The 14,404-nt window shown below is 42.9% G+C and overlaps 1 protein-coding gene across 2 annotated transcripts in view; it reads right to left on the reverse strand.

Moving 5' to 3' along the window:
- Window positions 1-14,404, reverse strand: part of si:ch211-236l14.4 (SITS-binding protein) — a 74,557-nt gene that overhangs the window by 1,648 nt on the left and 58,505 nt on the right. For both annotated transcript variants that reach the window (XM_048545788.2, XM_048545787.2), the window contains 4 exons: window positions 13,717-13,985; window positions 7,135-7,271; window positions 723-844; window positions 153-332 (listed from right to left, as the gene is read on the reverse strand). In XM_048545788.2, coding sequence (XP_048401745.1) covers window positions 153-332; window positions 723-844; window positions 7,135-7,271; window positions 13,717-13,985 — 708 coding nt within the window. The remainder of the gene's footprint in view (window positions 1-152; window positions 333-722; window positions 845-7,134; window positions 7,272-13,716; window positions 13,986-14,404) is intronic.

Here is a 14,404-nt window from a genome sequence, read left to right on the forward strand (position 1 = left end):
GAAAGGTCACAGATTCATAAACATTAGGAAGTGATCTGTGAAATAATCCTAGCATTTCACCAAAGGATGCAAGTAGGACAGGCAACAAGCAATGAGCAAAAGCTACTCTCAGGAACCTGTGACACAAACATACTGACAGCATATGCTCATACCTCATCTCCAATCAGAAACTCGTCATCAACAGTCAATGTCTTTGGGTCACCTGGACTGACCCACCAGAGTGGTCGAAACACAGGGTGCCCGAGGGATGCCAGCTCTGCAGCCTGTTTTATAATGAGTGGCACCACAAAGCTCTGGTGTCTTTGTATGCACATCTGGGTCACATTCACAATCTGTAACAGAGAGTGCCACACTAATCAACAGTGATTCATAATCCAGGCCCAAGGGGAGGGATTTATATAGAATGATTTATTTAGAATAGAGTTCCATACTGGACTCTAACCAAGAAGCTTGAGGTGGTTTATATATAGAATAATTGGTACCCAGGTGTGAGTTACAGTCTGGAATCTAATCAATGCATTCAGGATGGTGTATGTACAAAATAACAGATACCTGAGAGTGAGTAACAGACATGAATCTAATCGAGGGGTTTGAGGTGGGGGTTATTATTTAGAATAACAGACACCCACAAGTGAGTTACAAACTGGAAGTTAGTGTAGACCCTCAAAACCTCATCCAAATGCCGTTAGTTAGCTCCTCTCGACCTATCCACCATCTCTTACCCAGTTCTCACCAAAGACCCAGGGCGGGGTACTGAATGACATTACTGGTAAGAAGGTCACAATCTGCAACCAACGAATAAATAGTTCCTCATCCGCAAGGAATCCTTTTGTCAGCGAGCCTCCTGCAAGGTCAAAAACCACAATGTGAAGGTCAGCCAATAGGTTGCGTTGGAGAACAGAACCACTTAATAATATCTGTAGATCACGTTGAGACTGTGAGGGGTTACCATTTGCAGGACTATTGTATGCTTCAGTGTCAGACCCTGGATTCTGGGAGTGGACACTGACATAGGGGCAGGGAGAGAAAAAGTGAAAGAGAGAGAGAATCTCCTTAATTTGTTTTTAATTCATTCTTGGGAGGTGGGCCTCACCAGCTGGCCAAAATTTATTGCCCATCCCTAGTTGCTCTTGAAAAGGTGGTAGTAAGCTTCATGAACTGTTGCAGTATCTTGTGCTGTATGTAGATCCACAATGCTATTAGAGAGGGAATTCCAGTATTTTAATCCAGCAACCGTGAACAACCCACCAAAATATTTCCAAGTCAGGATGGTCAATGGCTTAAAAGGGAACTTGCAAGAGGGTGGTATTTTCAGTGTATCTGCTGCCCTTGTTCTTCCAGATGGAAGTAGTTGTGGGTTTCGAAGCTGTTGTTAAAGGATCCTTGGTGAATTTTTGCAGTGCATCTTATAGACACTTACATACACTGCGGCTATTGAGCATTGGTGGTGGAGGGGGTGGATGATTGTGAATGTGATCAAACAGGCTGCTTTGTTCCAAATGACATCAAGCTTCTTGAGTGCTGTTGGAGCTGCATCTATTTAGGCAAGTGGGAGTATTCAATCATACTCCTGGCTTGTGCCTTGTAGACGGTGGACACGCTCAGTAGGCACTGAGACAGGAAGTGAGTGAAATAGATTGTGGGAGTAAATGGTTGAGATGAAGCTTTATGAGACATTAACAGTTAGACATCACTGGCTGACCAGCTATTAATAATGGGCATATCACTCGTGGGGAAATGAGGGTTAAATTTTATATGGAACAAAGACTAGATCAGTACTGATTTTGGGAGGAGACCTTGGTTGGAAGAGGTAGAAAGAGGACAGTAGAAAAATTTGTTCAGTCAGTGGTTGTCATTGGAGAGGGTGGGGATAAAGATCTGAATATATCAGAAGAATAGGCTTAATGCGATGTTTGTAATTTTTTTTAAGGCAGTAATGGTTTCCAAGGGGAGATATGTATACAGGAGTTTGAAGCTGCTGGAACAGCGAATGGCCAAGTGTTGGGGACTTCAGTCAACTTGGTAATTCTTCAGGCATGAATGGCCCAGTACTGAGACTCCTCTCATTAAGCTTGGTAGGACTGGCAAATGAAGATAGACTGGATCAATTAGGATTAATTTCACTGGAGTAAGGAAAAATGACGGGGTGGAGTGGGGTCACATATAAATTGATAAAATTCTCATAGGCTTAGAGGGTAGAAACAAGAAGGATGTTCCTACTGACTAGGGAGTCCAAAAGCCTGTCTTAGTCTAAGGATACAAGGTAAATCTTTTAGGACTGATGAAAAGAAATTTCTTCACCCTAAGAGCAGTGAATCTGTGCATTTCACTAATTCTGGAACTAGTTGAGGCCAAACATTGTAGGATTTCACGGAGGAGTTGATATAACAGTTGGGGCTAAAGGGATCAAATGGTCTGGGGGAGAAGCAGGAACAAGCTCTTAGGTTGAATGATCAGCCATAATCACAATGAATGAAGTAGCCTTGAGGTGCCAAATGGTCTATTCTTCCTCCTTGTTTATGTTCTGATGAATGCACATAATAGTCTGGAGTGACACGGGCTGTTGAATTGCAGATGTAAATCTCTCCTTTTGTATTTTCAGTTATTCACAATTCAACAGACCACAAAAGGTCAAAAGGATAACAAAATGCATGAATGAGTACCTGAGGAATGGGTTTTCTATGAGTTAGATACAGAGTAAATCTTCCTCTGCACCGTCCTCATTAAGCACAAACCCACCTTCCAACTCATGACACTTCCATCTAGAAGAACAAGGGCAGCAGATACATGGACTACTGTCTCCTAAGAGTTCCCTTCCAAGCCAATCATCATCCTGACTTGGAAATACTTTGCTATTCCTTCAGTGTTGCAGTGGCAAATCCTGGAATACACTCCTAGTGGCACTGTGGTCCATTAACAGTACATGGACTGCTGCAGTTATAGAAGGCAACTCACTACCACCTTCTGAAGGGCACCTAGGGATGGGCAATAAATTCTGGCCCAGCCAGTGATGCCTGCATCCCACATATTAATTTGTTAAAAATCACTCCCAGAAAAGATACAGCGTGGGATTAGACATAGAGTAAAGTTTGCTCTGCACTGTCCCATTAAATACTTTCAGGACAGGGACAGCACAAGGTTAGATACAGAGGAAAGTGTCATCCCCACCAAACACTCTATTTAAGTAAATAAAAGCAAGTAGCCTATGAAAGCCTTCATGACCTTCCACTGATGGTGAGATTCTGCACATGGGGTCAATGTCATTTGTTCTGCCTTCAGTGATAAGGTAATCTTGTGCCTCTGTCAGCAGACTGCCAGAAACCTGTACACTGTCACCAGCATCAAATCATTCCCATGAACTTGGCTTCACCAATTGCTATGTGACACCAACTGGACAAGTTATTTGTTGGAATGTTCTGCATTCATAGAATTACAGTTGCAGTTCAGAAGGATGCCATTCAGCCTGTCATATGCATGGCTATTCTCTCAGCTTGTCCACCAACCGGTCTTTCCTGTACGCACAATTTCCTCTTCTTCTGAAGTGTTTGGACCATTTGTTTTTGAAAGACTTGATTGACCACCCACCTTTCCTATTGTCTCAGACATCTCAATTCAAATCCTTGATTCATTACACTCTCACTCTCAGATAGGCAGACACTGATTAAACAGGTTCTGCCTCATGTTGCCATCAGTTACCCAGTATTTCACATCCATCACCTCTGGTCACAACCCTTCACCAATGTTAACAGTTTCTCCAAAATCTGCTCCATCCTGAATCATGATTTTGTGCAGTTCTAACTAATCTCCTTTCAACTTTCTCATCACAAAGAACAATCCCAACATCTCCACTATATCTACAAAGTGAACTTCCTCATCCCATTACATAGTTCTTGTCTGCAACCTGTCTAATATCTTCTTATCCGTTCTATGGTATGGGGTCCAGATCAGGACACAACACTCCATTTGAGGCTGAACTAGCACTTTAAACAAGCTCACCGCAGTTTCCTTGATGCCATCCTCTGTGTCTCTATTTATACAGCCTATTTATACTGTATGCTCTACTAGCCATTTTGTCAACCCACCTTGCTATTTTCAATGACTGAGACACATATGTACCTAGGATTCTCTGCTCCCCTACCTCGAGAGTTGTACCCATTATTGTACATCACCTCTCATGTTCTTCTGACCAAAATGCATTGTTTCATGTTGAATTTCAGCTGCCTTATGTCCACCTGTGACACCAACCTATGACCCATTGAAATTTAGCAATCTCATCATCGGTGACAAAACCTCCCGGCTTTGGGTCACGCTCAGACTTAGGAAAGATGCGCTGAGAAAAGGGATGGTCCTAGTACTGACCCCTGGGAAATTTCATTACATACCATCCACCAACCCAGAAAATGAGCACTCACCACTGCTCACTCTCTCCTTGACAACACTTGCTTTTTCACCCCATGGACTTCTCCTTGGCTGGTAACTCCACGTATGGGAATTTTAACTATGATACATCCCAGGCTGTTGCAGGAGGCAATGTGCCAGGGGATTGAAGGATGGTTAACATTGTACCATTATTTAAAAAGGGAGGGGAGATAGACCAGGAAACTACAGGGCAGTCCAGTCTAATCTCTCTGCGGGGCAAGTTATTAGAAAGAATTTGGAGCAACAGCATTTGTCTGTACTTGGAAAGACAAATAGACAGCTTAGATTTGTTAAAGCTTGTATTCAACAAATTTGATCAAATTTATTGACAAAGTAACCAGGAGTTCATAAGGGAATACATTTGATGTGGTCTACATGGACGTTAGCAAGGATTTTCATAAGAACCCTCATGGAGACTGGTCAAGAAAGTAAGAATACAAGGGTTCAAAACAGAGTAACAGATTGGGTCCAAAATTGGCTGAGAGGCAGGAGGAAGAGGGTAGTGGTAGAGGGATGTTTCCATGACTGGAAATTTGTTTCCAGTACAGTATCACAGGGCTCAGTGTTGGGGTCCTTGCAGTTTATGGGTTTTCATTAATAATTTAAATAAGGGGGTACAATCAAGAATTTCATGGATAACATGAAAATTGGTAGGGTGGTAAGGAGTGAGGAGGATAATTGTAGACTGTAGAAGGATCTCAGCAGACTGGTCAGCTGGGCAGAGCACAGGCAAATGGAATTCAACCCAGAAGTGTGAGAGATAATGCAACTGGGGAGGACTAACACAACAAAAGACATAAAAATGAATGGATGAATGAAATGAGTGAAAGGATGAAAGAACCAAGAACATTTTATTGACATGTGTATTCAGGAAATTCAATGAAAGTGTTTTGTCACCACAATCCAGCACCATTTTAGTTTATAAAATGAATAAAACGAAATTACTTTAATAGGGCTTCATCTTCTGCCCAATTGACAGAACAATATAAAGGCAGAAAAATAAGAAATAATGTTCGTCTTTATGGTCTTTCTTGTCAAGCATGGCTGTAATTTTCTTAAGGTCTCTGGACTTTCTCAATGCTGTTCTGGTCTCGGGGCTGCAATGAGACCCTGTTCTAAGACCAGTCGATCCACCAGGACTCCTCCGTGCCTCACCGACATTACTAGGAGTTCCAATCTGGACCCCCTCACACAGCCAAAGCTGCAGCTGCCACCTCGCCAGCATCGCTACTAATGGAAATCATTAGTAGATGACAATGGGCTGTTTATGATAGCAGCCCATGTGTGTGGGGGTTGGGATAAGGACATAGGTGGTGTTCAGACCCCAAAACAATTGAACTCACTATTGAGTGCTGAGGTTGCAGGGTCCCCAAGTGGAAAATGAGATGCTGTTTTTCCGTCCTGCATTGATCCTCACTTGAAAACTGCAGCAGGCCCAAGACACAAATGTTGGCCAAGGAACATGGTGTTGAACTGGGAGGTAACTGGAAAATAGAATGGTCAATAATCAGGGGCATAGATTTAAGGTAAGAGGTGGAATGCGAAAAGGACAGTTGAGTAGAATGTTTTTCACTCAGACGATATGAGTCTGTACCTGAAGTTGTGGGGGTGAATTAAGTCATACAGCCTTAAAAGATTTGAGCAGAATTTGGATAATCACCTGAGTTGTCATAGACTCCAGGGCTTTGGTCCAAAAGTCATAAAATGAGATTAGTGCAGTCAATCATTGTTCATCAGCATGGACAAGAGGAGCACAATGGCCTCCTCTTCTGCAGTAAGCATCCAAAAGTTGTCATCGAAAGGCATTTTACCAAATGTCTTCAAGGACCATGTAGACCACATCTACCCTGTTACCCTCATCAACCCTCTCTGCCACCTTATTAAAAATAACTAAATCTGTTTACTTAAATTTGATTTGCTTTTAAGTAATCCATGCTGACTTTCCCTAATTGGTTACAATTTATCGTGCCACAGTTCAGTTTGTTTCAGATGATCAGATGTAAAACCTTTCGCAGCACCAAGTTTACACCAACTGGCCTATAATTTGCTTTTTTCAACAAGGGTGTAACATTTCCATTTATCTAGCATGGGCCCTGAACTGAAAGATTTTGGCCAGTTCCCCTTTAATTTCCACTCTCCCTTCAAGTGGATTGGAGTTTGGGATAGAGGTCCATGCCCTGTTTTCCAGGCACTGTCAGTGGATGAAATACAGTACTGCAAGGCAAAGAAAACAACTGGAAGAACCCCAGGTCACAGTACTCATTCCTGAATACTTCAATTTTAATTTGTCAAGTTGGTATGCATCAAAGGGATAAGTGACTATATCATCAAGAAGGTGGAATTTTCTTTGACAAAGGTAACTACAAAATGTTTTTGATATTGTAATAAATGCAGGGTGAAAGCTTGAACGTTTTTCTTCTACGATTCCCTCTACAGTGAAACTCTGACACCCAGCACTCCCACAGGACAGGAGCCCAGCTCTCAGCATCTAGAGCACATTCAAAGATGAATTACAGAAGAGAAATGTTAGGACAACCATGAAATCAATGATCCCTCTGATAATACATAGGACAGAGCTTTACTCTGTATCTAACACAGCTCTACTCCTGCTTTGGAAGTGTTTGAATTTAAGAGGGAAAGAGAAATATTTAGAGGATGAAGAGAGAAATTAATTCTGACTGCGCTGCCAATTGGATCCTGTTGTTGCTACATTACCTACAGCATCCGGAATGAAGAAACTGTATCCTAGCAAGCTGTAGTGAAGAACAGTGGGAATGAGCCCCCTCAGTCCTGCATAACTCCAGTCTGACTGGCGAGGAGCCATCCGAACAAAGACAGGGATGTGAGCGGTCCTGTGGTATATATAGTGATAGTATCAATTAGCATGTCCCAAACAAGCATCACTCTTACAATATCATTGGTTAAATAAGGTGAGCAGAGAAATGAGAACCAGAATGCAGCAGTGTGAAATAGAGAGACAGACAGACAGACAGGCACTCACCCTATTTGAAAATAGGGAAATATAGTCAGGACAATAGATACTATCTACAGTCCCCCAAATGTAACAAACCACAACTTCTAATTGGTTTGGACTATGGATTGAAAGTAAAAAAGCTGGACTCTGCTTTAAAAGATTACAAGGAATTAATACAAGGAGACAGTGGAGTAATTGTGATATATTTCAAAACATGATAATGTGTCATTTAGAATGGAGCCTGCAGGTGGTGATGTTTATGTGTAGATCCTTCTCTTGTTTGGTAGCCTTGGTTGTGAATTTAGAAGGTATTGTCAAGGTGCCTTGGTGAATTTCTGCAGTGCATCTTGTAGATGATACACACCACTGCTACTGAGTGTTGGTGGTGGAGAGAGTGAAAGTGTACTGTATTCCATCACACTCTGTTTTGTAGATAGTGGAGAGCCTTTGGGAAGTCAGGTGGTGAGTTAGTCATTGCAGAACTGCCAGTCAAATTCTGGTCAATGACAGCCACCAGAACGTTCTGAGTGGGAATTCAATGAGTGTAATGGTAGTCAAAATGGAATGGTTAGTCTTTCTTTGGTCAGAGACGGTCATTGTGACACAAATATGATGTACCACTTTTCAGCTCAAATTTGGATATTGTCCAGATCTTGTTGCATTTAAACTGCTTCAGTATCTAAGGGGTTGCGAACAATTCTGAACATTGTGCAATAATCAGCAAATATCCCTTTTCTGAAATTACGATGGAGGGAATGTCATTATGAAGCAGCTGAAAATGGTTGGGCCTAGTACACTATCCTGTGGAACTCCTGCAGAGATGTCCTGGACTTGATATGATTGACTTCCAACAACCAGAAGCATCTTCCTGTGCCAGGTAAGACTCCAAACAATAGAAAGTTTTCTTCCTGATTCCTATAGAGTCTAGTTTTGCTAGGATTCCTTAGTACCACACTTGATCAAACATGGCCTTGATGTCAAGGGCAGTCAGTCATCTTATTTTTATCTTTGGCGCCCATTGCAATAAAGGCCAATATTCTATTTGCTCTCCTTATGACCCCAGGTGATGGTAAGATTGGACAAATCAGATCCCAGGCTGAAACCTGGATTGATATACTTAAGCTTTCCTTTTACTTAATGTAAATGAGAAATGAGAACCTGGCCTACACATTCCAAGACATTGAGGTAATTTAGCATGGCTAATCCACTCAACCTGCGCATCTTTGGACTGAGAGGAAACTGGAGCACCCGAAGGCAACCCACACAAGCACAGGGAGAACATGCAAACTCCCATTTTCCTGTTAATCTAAGTGGCCAATGGTTAGTTTAAAGAAAAGGTACATATGAAAAAAAAACTGGCATAAAAGTTCTGCATGTAATAGGAAAAGCAAATGGAATGTTAGTTTTTATTTCAAAGGTAATGGAGTATAAAAGTCGGGAAACTGCTAAAACTGTACAAAGCATTAGCCAGACCACAGCTGGAATTTTGTGAGCAGTTTTGGTCCCTTTACCTAAGGAAGATATTCTGGGACAAAAACAAATTTGCTGGAAAAACTCAGCAGGTCTGGCAGCATCTGTGAAGGAGAAGACAGAGTTAACGTTTCAGGTCCGGTGACCCTTCCTCAGAACTGATGGTGGCTGGGAAAATGTCAGTTTATAGGGGGGTGGATGGGGTAGGGAGTAAATGATAGGATAGAGCCCAAAGAGAGAGAAAGACAGTTGGACAAACAAAGACAAAGGAGTTGCTAACGATCAAACTGGGAGGATGAATAATTGTTAATGGGAACTGTTAGTGACTAACAACACAATACCTGTGTAATGGCAGGCTATGTGGTGACAAGGGCTGGTGTGTGCGGTGGGGGTTGGGATTATGGAAAATAAAATGGAACATAAAAAACTATAAGATAATTGATTAGGGCTACGTAGAATAAATTAAGTAGAACAAATTAAGTATATATGAATGGAAAACAGTATGAGTAGGTTAGTCAAAACACGTGACATAAAGATAAACAGGCTGAAGGCCATAATGACATAATATAATAGATTAGGGGTACTGAAACAATGATTAGGATAGTAACATCATGTGACATGTAAACAAATATTGAAGGCTATAATGACATAATGTAATAGATTAGGCGTGAAGTAGAAGACCATTGTGGCAGAAAATAATCAATGTAATAGGTTAAATTTAAAATATAAGATCATTGTGGCTGGAGATAATCAGGATGGAATAGGTTAAGTCTAAAAAGTAGAAAACCACTGTGGCAGAAAGTAGAGAACTGCTGTAGCAGGAAGTGATTCGGAAGACAAATAGTTTTAGAGAGATAACACAAGCTAACACAATTGGTTATGCTGATAATCTTAGAAAGAGCATGGTTACTGAAAAGGCATAAAAAATAACAAGACCCGAAGGTCAGGGGCGATCGGGAAGCCATTTTCTGATTGTCGCAGCTTTTGTTTGCAAATAGAAGTTTAATTTCTTGAAGAATTCTCTACGTCTCCTGCTGATTCGCCATGACAGGACATGGGAGAGTTTAGGTCCCAAAATCACTGCAGAGGACAGTCAAGAATGGGTCATTAAGTACGTTCAAGGCTGAAATCAACAGGTTTTTAATCAGTGAGGAAATCAAGGATTGAGGAAAAGGCAGGAAAATGGATTGGCGGATTATCAAATTGGCCATGATCTTACTGAAAAGCAGAGCAGATTTGATGGGATGAATGTCCTATTTCTGCTTCTACATCTTATGGTCATGTTTACAAAAATCAGAAATAAAGATTCAACCTTTTGACCTCAACTACAACCTTATAGGTACTCAAATTTCAGTGAAGCAATTGAAGGAACTGCAGATGCTGTAAATCAGGAACCAAATCAGAAGCAGAGTGTTGCTTAACTGAACAACTTCAGAAGTTGCCGGAAGAGCTCAGCAGGTCTGGCAGCGTCAGTGGAGAAAAAAATTAGAATTAACATTTCAGGCCCGGTGACCTTTGCTCAAAACCGGTTCTGAGGAAGGATCACTGGATCCGAAACGTTAACCCTGACCTTTTCTCCATAGATGCTACCAGACTTGCTGAGCTTTTCAAGCAAATTCTGAATTTGCTCAGTTAAGCAACACTCTGCTTCCACTTTAAATTTCTGTATCAAGAGGGCACACCTATACTTGGTTTCTTTACAGCATTTCTCTGCATTCACTTGATACAAGCTTCCTTAGTTGATGTCTCTTCGAGGGATTCTTTATCATAGCTCTCAATTTCTCCTTGAATTCATCTCACTTCTGCTCAGTCAAAGGAGTGGCTATGGCCACCCGCATGGGCCCCAGTTATGTCTGCCTCTTTATGGAGTATGTGGAACAATCCTTATTCCAGTCCTACACTGCCCCCCTTCCACAACTCCCTTCTCAGTACATCAATGACTGTTTTGGTACCAGTTCATGCTCCCACCTTGACCTTGAAAACTTCATTCATTTTGCCTCCACCCCTCTCTAACTTTCACATAGTCTATTTCAAATACTTCCCATCCTTTCCTTGACTTCTCTGTTTCCATTGCGGGGAATAAACTATCCACTGCCAACAACCACAAAGCCACTGGCTCCCATAGCTACTTTCACTACAGCTCTTCCCAACCCTGAAAGGAAATGAGGTGAATCCTTCGCCTACAGACAATGCCACCTCCCAAAATAGTGTTGCTGATGTGGCTTCCTTCCATAACTGTGGTTTTCTGCCCACTGTGGTTGACAGGGCCCTCAACCACATCCAACCCGTGCTTCCCCCCTGCCCCTTCCCATCACTCACAACAGTGTGGTTGGGTCACCCTTGTTCTCACTTCTCATCCCTCCAGCCTCCACATGCAAAGAATCTGTCTCTGCTATTTCAGACAACTCCAGCAGAACGTCACCACCAAACACATCTTCCCCTCACTCGCCCCTTCTGCAATTCACAGGAACCATTCCCTGTGGCACACCTTAGTCCGTTCCATAACCACCATCACCCCAGCCCCTCTCCACGGCACCTTCCAATGTAATCACAGAAGGTGCAACACCTGCCCCTTCACCTCCTCCCTGCTCACTATCCAAGAGTTTAAACAATCTTTCCAGGTGAAGCAGCATTTCACCTGTACCACGTCCAATCTTGCGTATTGTATTCACTGCACCTAATGCTGCCTACTGAAATAAAACGCAAACTACTGGCCACTTTGCAGAGCACCTCCAGTCTGTGCACAAGCATGACCCTGACCTTCCCGTAGCTGATCATTTTTACACAGCATCCTGCTTGCATGCCCACATGTCTTCCCTCGGCATGATGCAGTCTTCCAATGAATCACAGCACAAACTGGAGGAATAACATCTCATTTTCAGACTGGGCACTTTACAGCCTTCTGGACGTAATACTGAGTTCAAATTGTGAACTTTTTCTTTTAGCTTGTTACCATGTCCTTTTTCCCCTTCCCCCATCTCAGAGTTGGCCTTTCAAGTCTGACAGGAGACGCACCTTCATTCTGCCATTCTCACATTCCAATCCCTTAGTCTGAGCTATCAGCAATTTCTTAATTCATTCACAGGATGAGGGTATCGTTGGCTAGGTCAGCATTTATTGTCTATCCCTAAGTGCCCAGAGGGCAGTTAAAAGTCAAGAATGCTCCACCAGCATCCTGCACCCAACACCCACCACCCACAACAACACCCCACCCCACTACAGCATAAATGCTGCCCCTTCCACACCACTTCAGCTCTGATGAAAGTCATCTAGGCACGAAGCATTAGGTTGCTCTCTCTCCATGGATGTTGTCTGACCCACTGTGATCTCCAGCATTTCTCGTTCTTAGTACAATTCCCTCCCACCTACCCACCCCTCCCTCCTCACTGACCAACCCCCATCCCAACTCCCTACCTATACTCAACTGTACTGGCTTGATCCCCGCCACCTTGACCTATCTGTCTTCTCTCCACCTATCTGCTCATCTATCCACCTTCTTTCATCACCTCTCCCCTCTCTATTTATTTCAGAGACGCCTTCCCCTCCCCCATCTGTGAAGAAGGGTCCAGGCCCAAAACGTCAGCTTTCCTGCTCATCTGATGCTGCCAAGCCTGCTGTGTTCATCCAGCTCTACACCTGATTATCAACACGCTTGTGTGTTGTCTTTCTCTCTCAGACAAAAGCTTCTGTTTCAGAAGTTTTTCTCTATTTTCTAAGCCACTCAGGATGACTTTTCTTCTGCCTTGACTGTTTCAGAGACTGCTAACCTATTCTGTTGATATTACAGGTTTTTTCTCTCCAAATGACCTGCTTCTTTCTTGAAGAAAAAAGCCCATTCTCAGATAATCAAGGTGTTTCTGTCTTTCAAACATAATTTTTCTCTGCCTCTCAATGCCCTAGGACACCTTGCTGTGAGACAATAGTCCAGATTTCATAGAATCCCTACAGCCAATCAGCCCAATAAAAACCACACCGCCCCTCAGAAGATGATCCCATCCAGACACACTACCTACCCCTATCCCTCTAACACTGGATTTCCCATGGCTAATCCACATAATTTACATACCCATGGACACTGCAGGCAATTTAACGTGACCAATCCACCGAACCTGCACATCTTTGTTCTGTGGGAGGAAGCCAGAGCACCCAGAGCAAACCCATGCAGACATCAGGAGAATATGCAAACTCTAAACAGACAGTCATCAGAGGATGAAAGAGAACCCAGGTCCTTGGCCTGTGAGGCAGCAATGCTAACCAGTGTAATAAAATGTGAGGCCGGATGAACACAGCAGGCCCAGCAGCATCTCAGGAGCAGAAAAGCTGACTTTTCGGGCCTAGACCCTTCATCCACCCATTCCTGTGATGAAGGGTCTAGTCCCGAAACGTCAGCTTTTGTGCTCCTGAGATGCTGTTGGGCCTGCTGTGTTCATCCAGCCTCACATTTTATTATCTTGGATTCTCCAGCATCTGCAGTTCCCATTATCACCAATGCTAACCAGTGAGTCACTGTGCTGTCCCTCCCCTTTGCTCCATTTTCTAAAGCAATGAATTGTTCACCTCAAAGGGCTGTTCTTTAGAATCTCATTTAAATGCATGTAAAGGTGCTTCCAGACAAATCTCACCACTCTCAGAACTCAAAAATGAAACTGAAGCTGCGTCTCTTCTTATCAGACAAAGCAGAAATAAAAATCAGACTTAAAGCAATACACAACTCTGCCCACATTAGAATAAGTTTCAATGTATTAATAATATACCATGAACCTTCCTAATTACATGCTGTACCTCTATACTATTATTCCTGTACATTGACACCGAGGTCCATTGTGATGAATTATGGAGGTATCACTACTTACTGTGTAGCAGTTGATATAATGGTTGTATTTCCCAGCTCCTCAGCCAGCAGTGTGAACTGGGTGATGTATTCATCACTGCTGAATTGCCCAGAATGATGCTGAAACCATTCGATATTGGGCCTTCCCTCTCCTCCTTCCAGAGTGATGTATTTGACTTCTAACCTTCTGTGAAGCCTGTGGGCCTGGGCCACAAACCAGTCACGTGCTTCCTCATTACTGAGATTCAACTTGACGACAAACTTTCCCCTCCACTTCATCACGAAAGGGACCTGCAGGGCAAAACAGAAACACCAAGAGATTAAGGAGTTTCTGCAAGGAGGGCAGACAATGAGAGGGGTTGAGATGGCGGGGCGGAACAGCCAGCAGCCCCAACAGTGAAACATGCAGTGATGGGGAAACTATGTGACTAGGAAAAGGAAGAATTTACAGTAAGTACTGAGAATGCCATTAAAACACACCAATCTTCCTGTCTCTGTAAGATAGCCATGTGTCCTCCTCTACCCATGTTCATCAAAGAAAAGTGACGAGCTCTCCATTCACTTCCCACTAAGAAAGTTACAATCATATAACACCCCTCTCTGTACAGCACTGGACATTTCCAAACACAGGTCTGGATACAGTGTAGGGCTCTCTCTGCACTGTTCCCATCGAATATTCCCAGAACAGGGAGAGCACAGGCTTACAGAGA

Source organism: Stegostoma tigrinum, chromosome 17 (assembly GCF_030684315.1).
Source record: "Stegostoma tigrinum isolate sSteTig4 chromosome 17, sSteTig4.hap1, whole genome shotgun sequence".
NCBI classification, from domain to species: domain Eukaryota; kingdom Metazoa; phylum Chordata; class Chondrichthyes; order Orectolobiformes; family Stegostomatidae; genus Stegostoma; species Stegostoma tigrinum.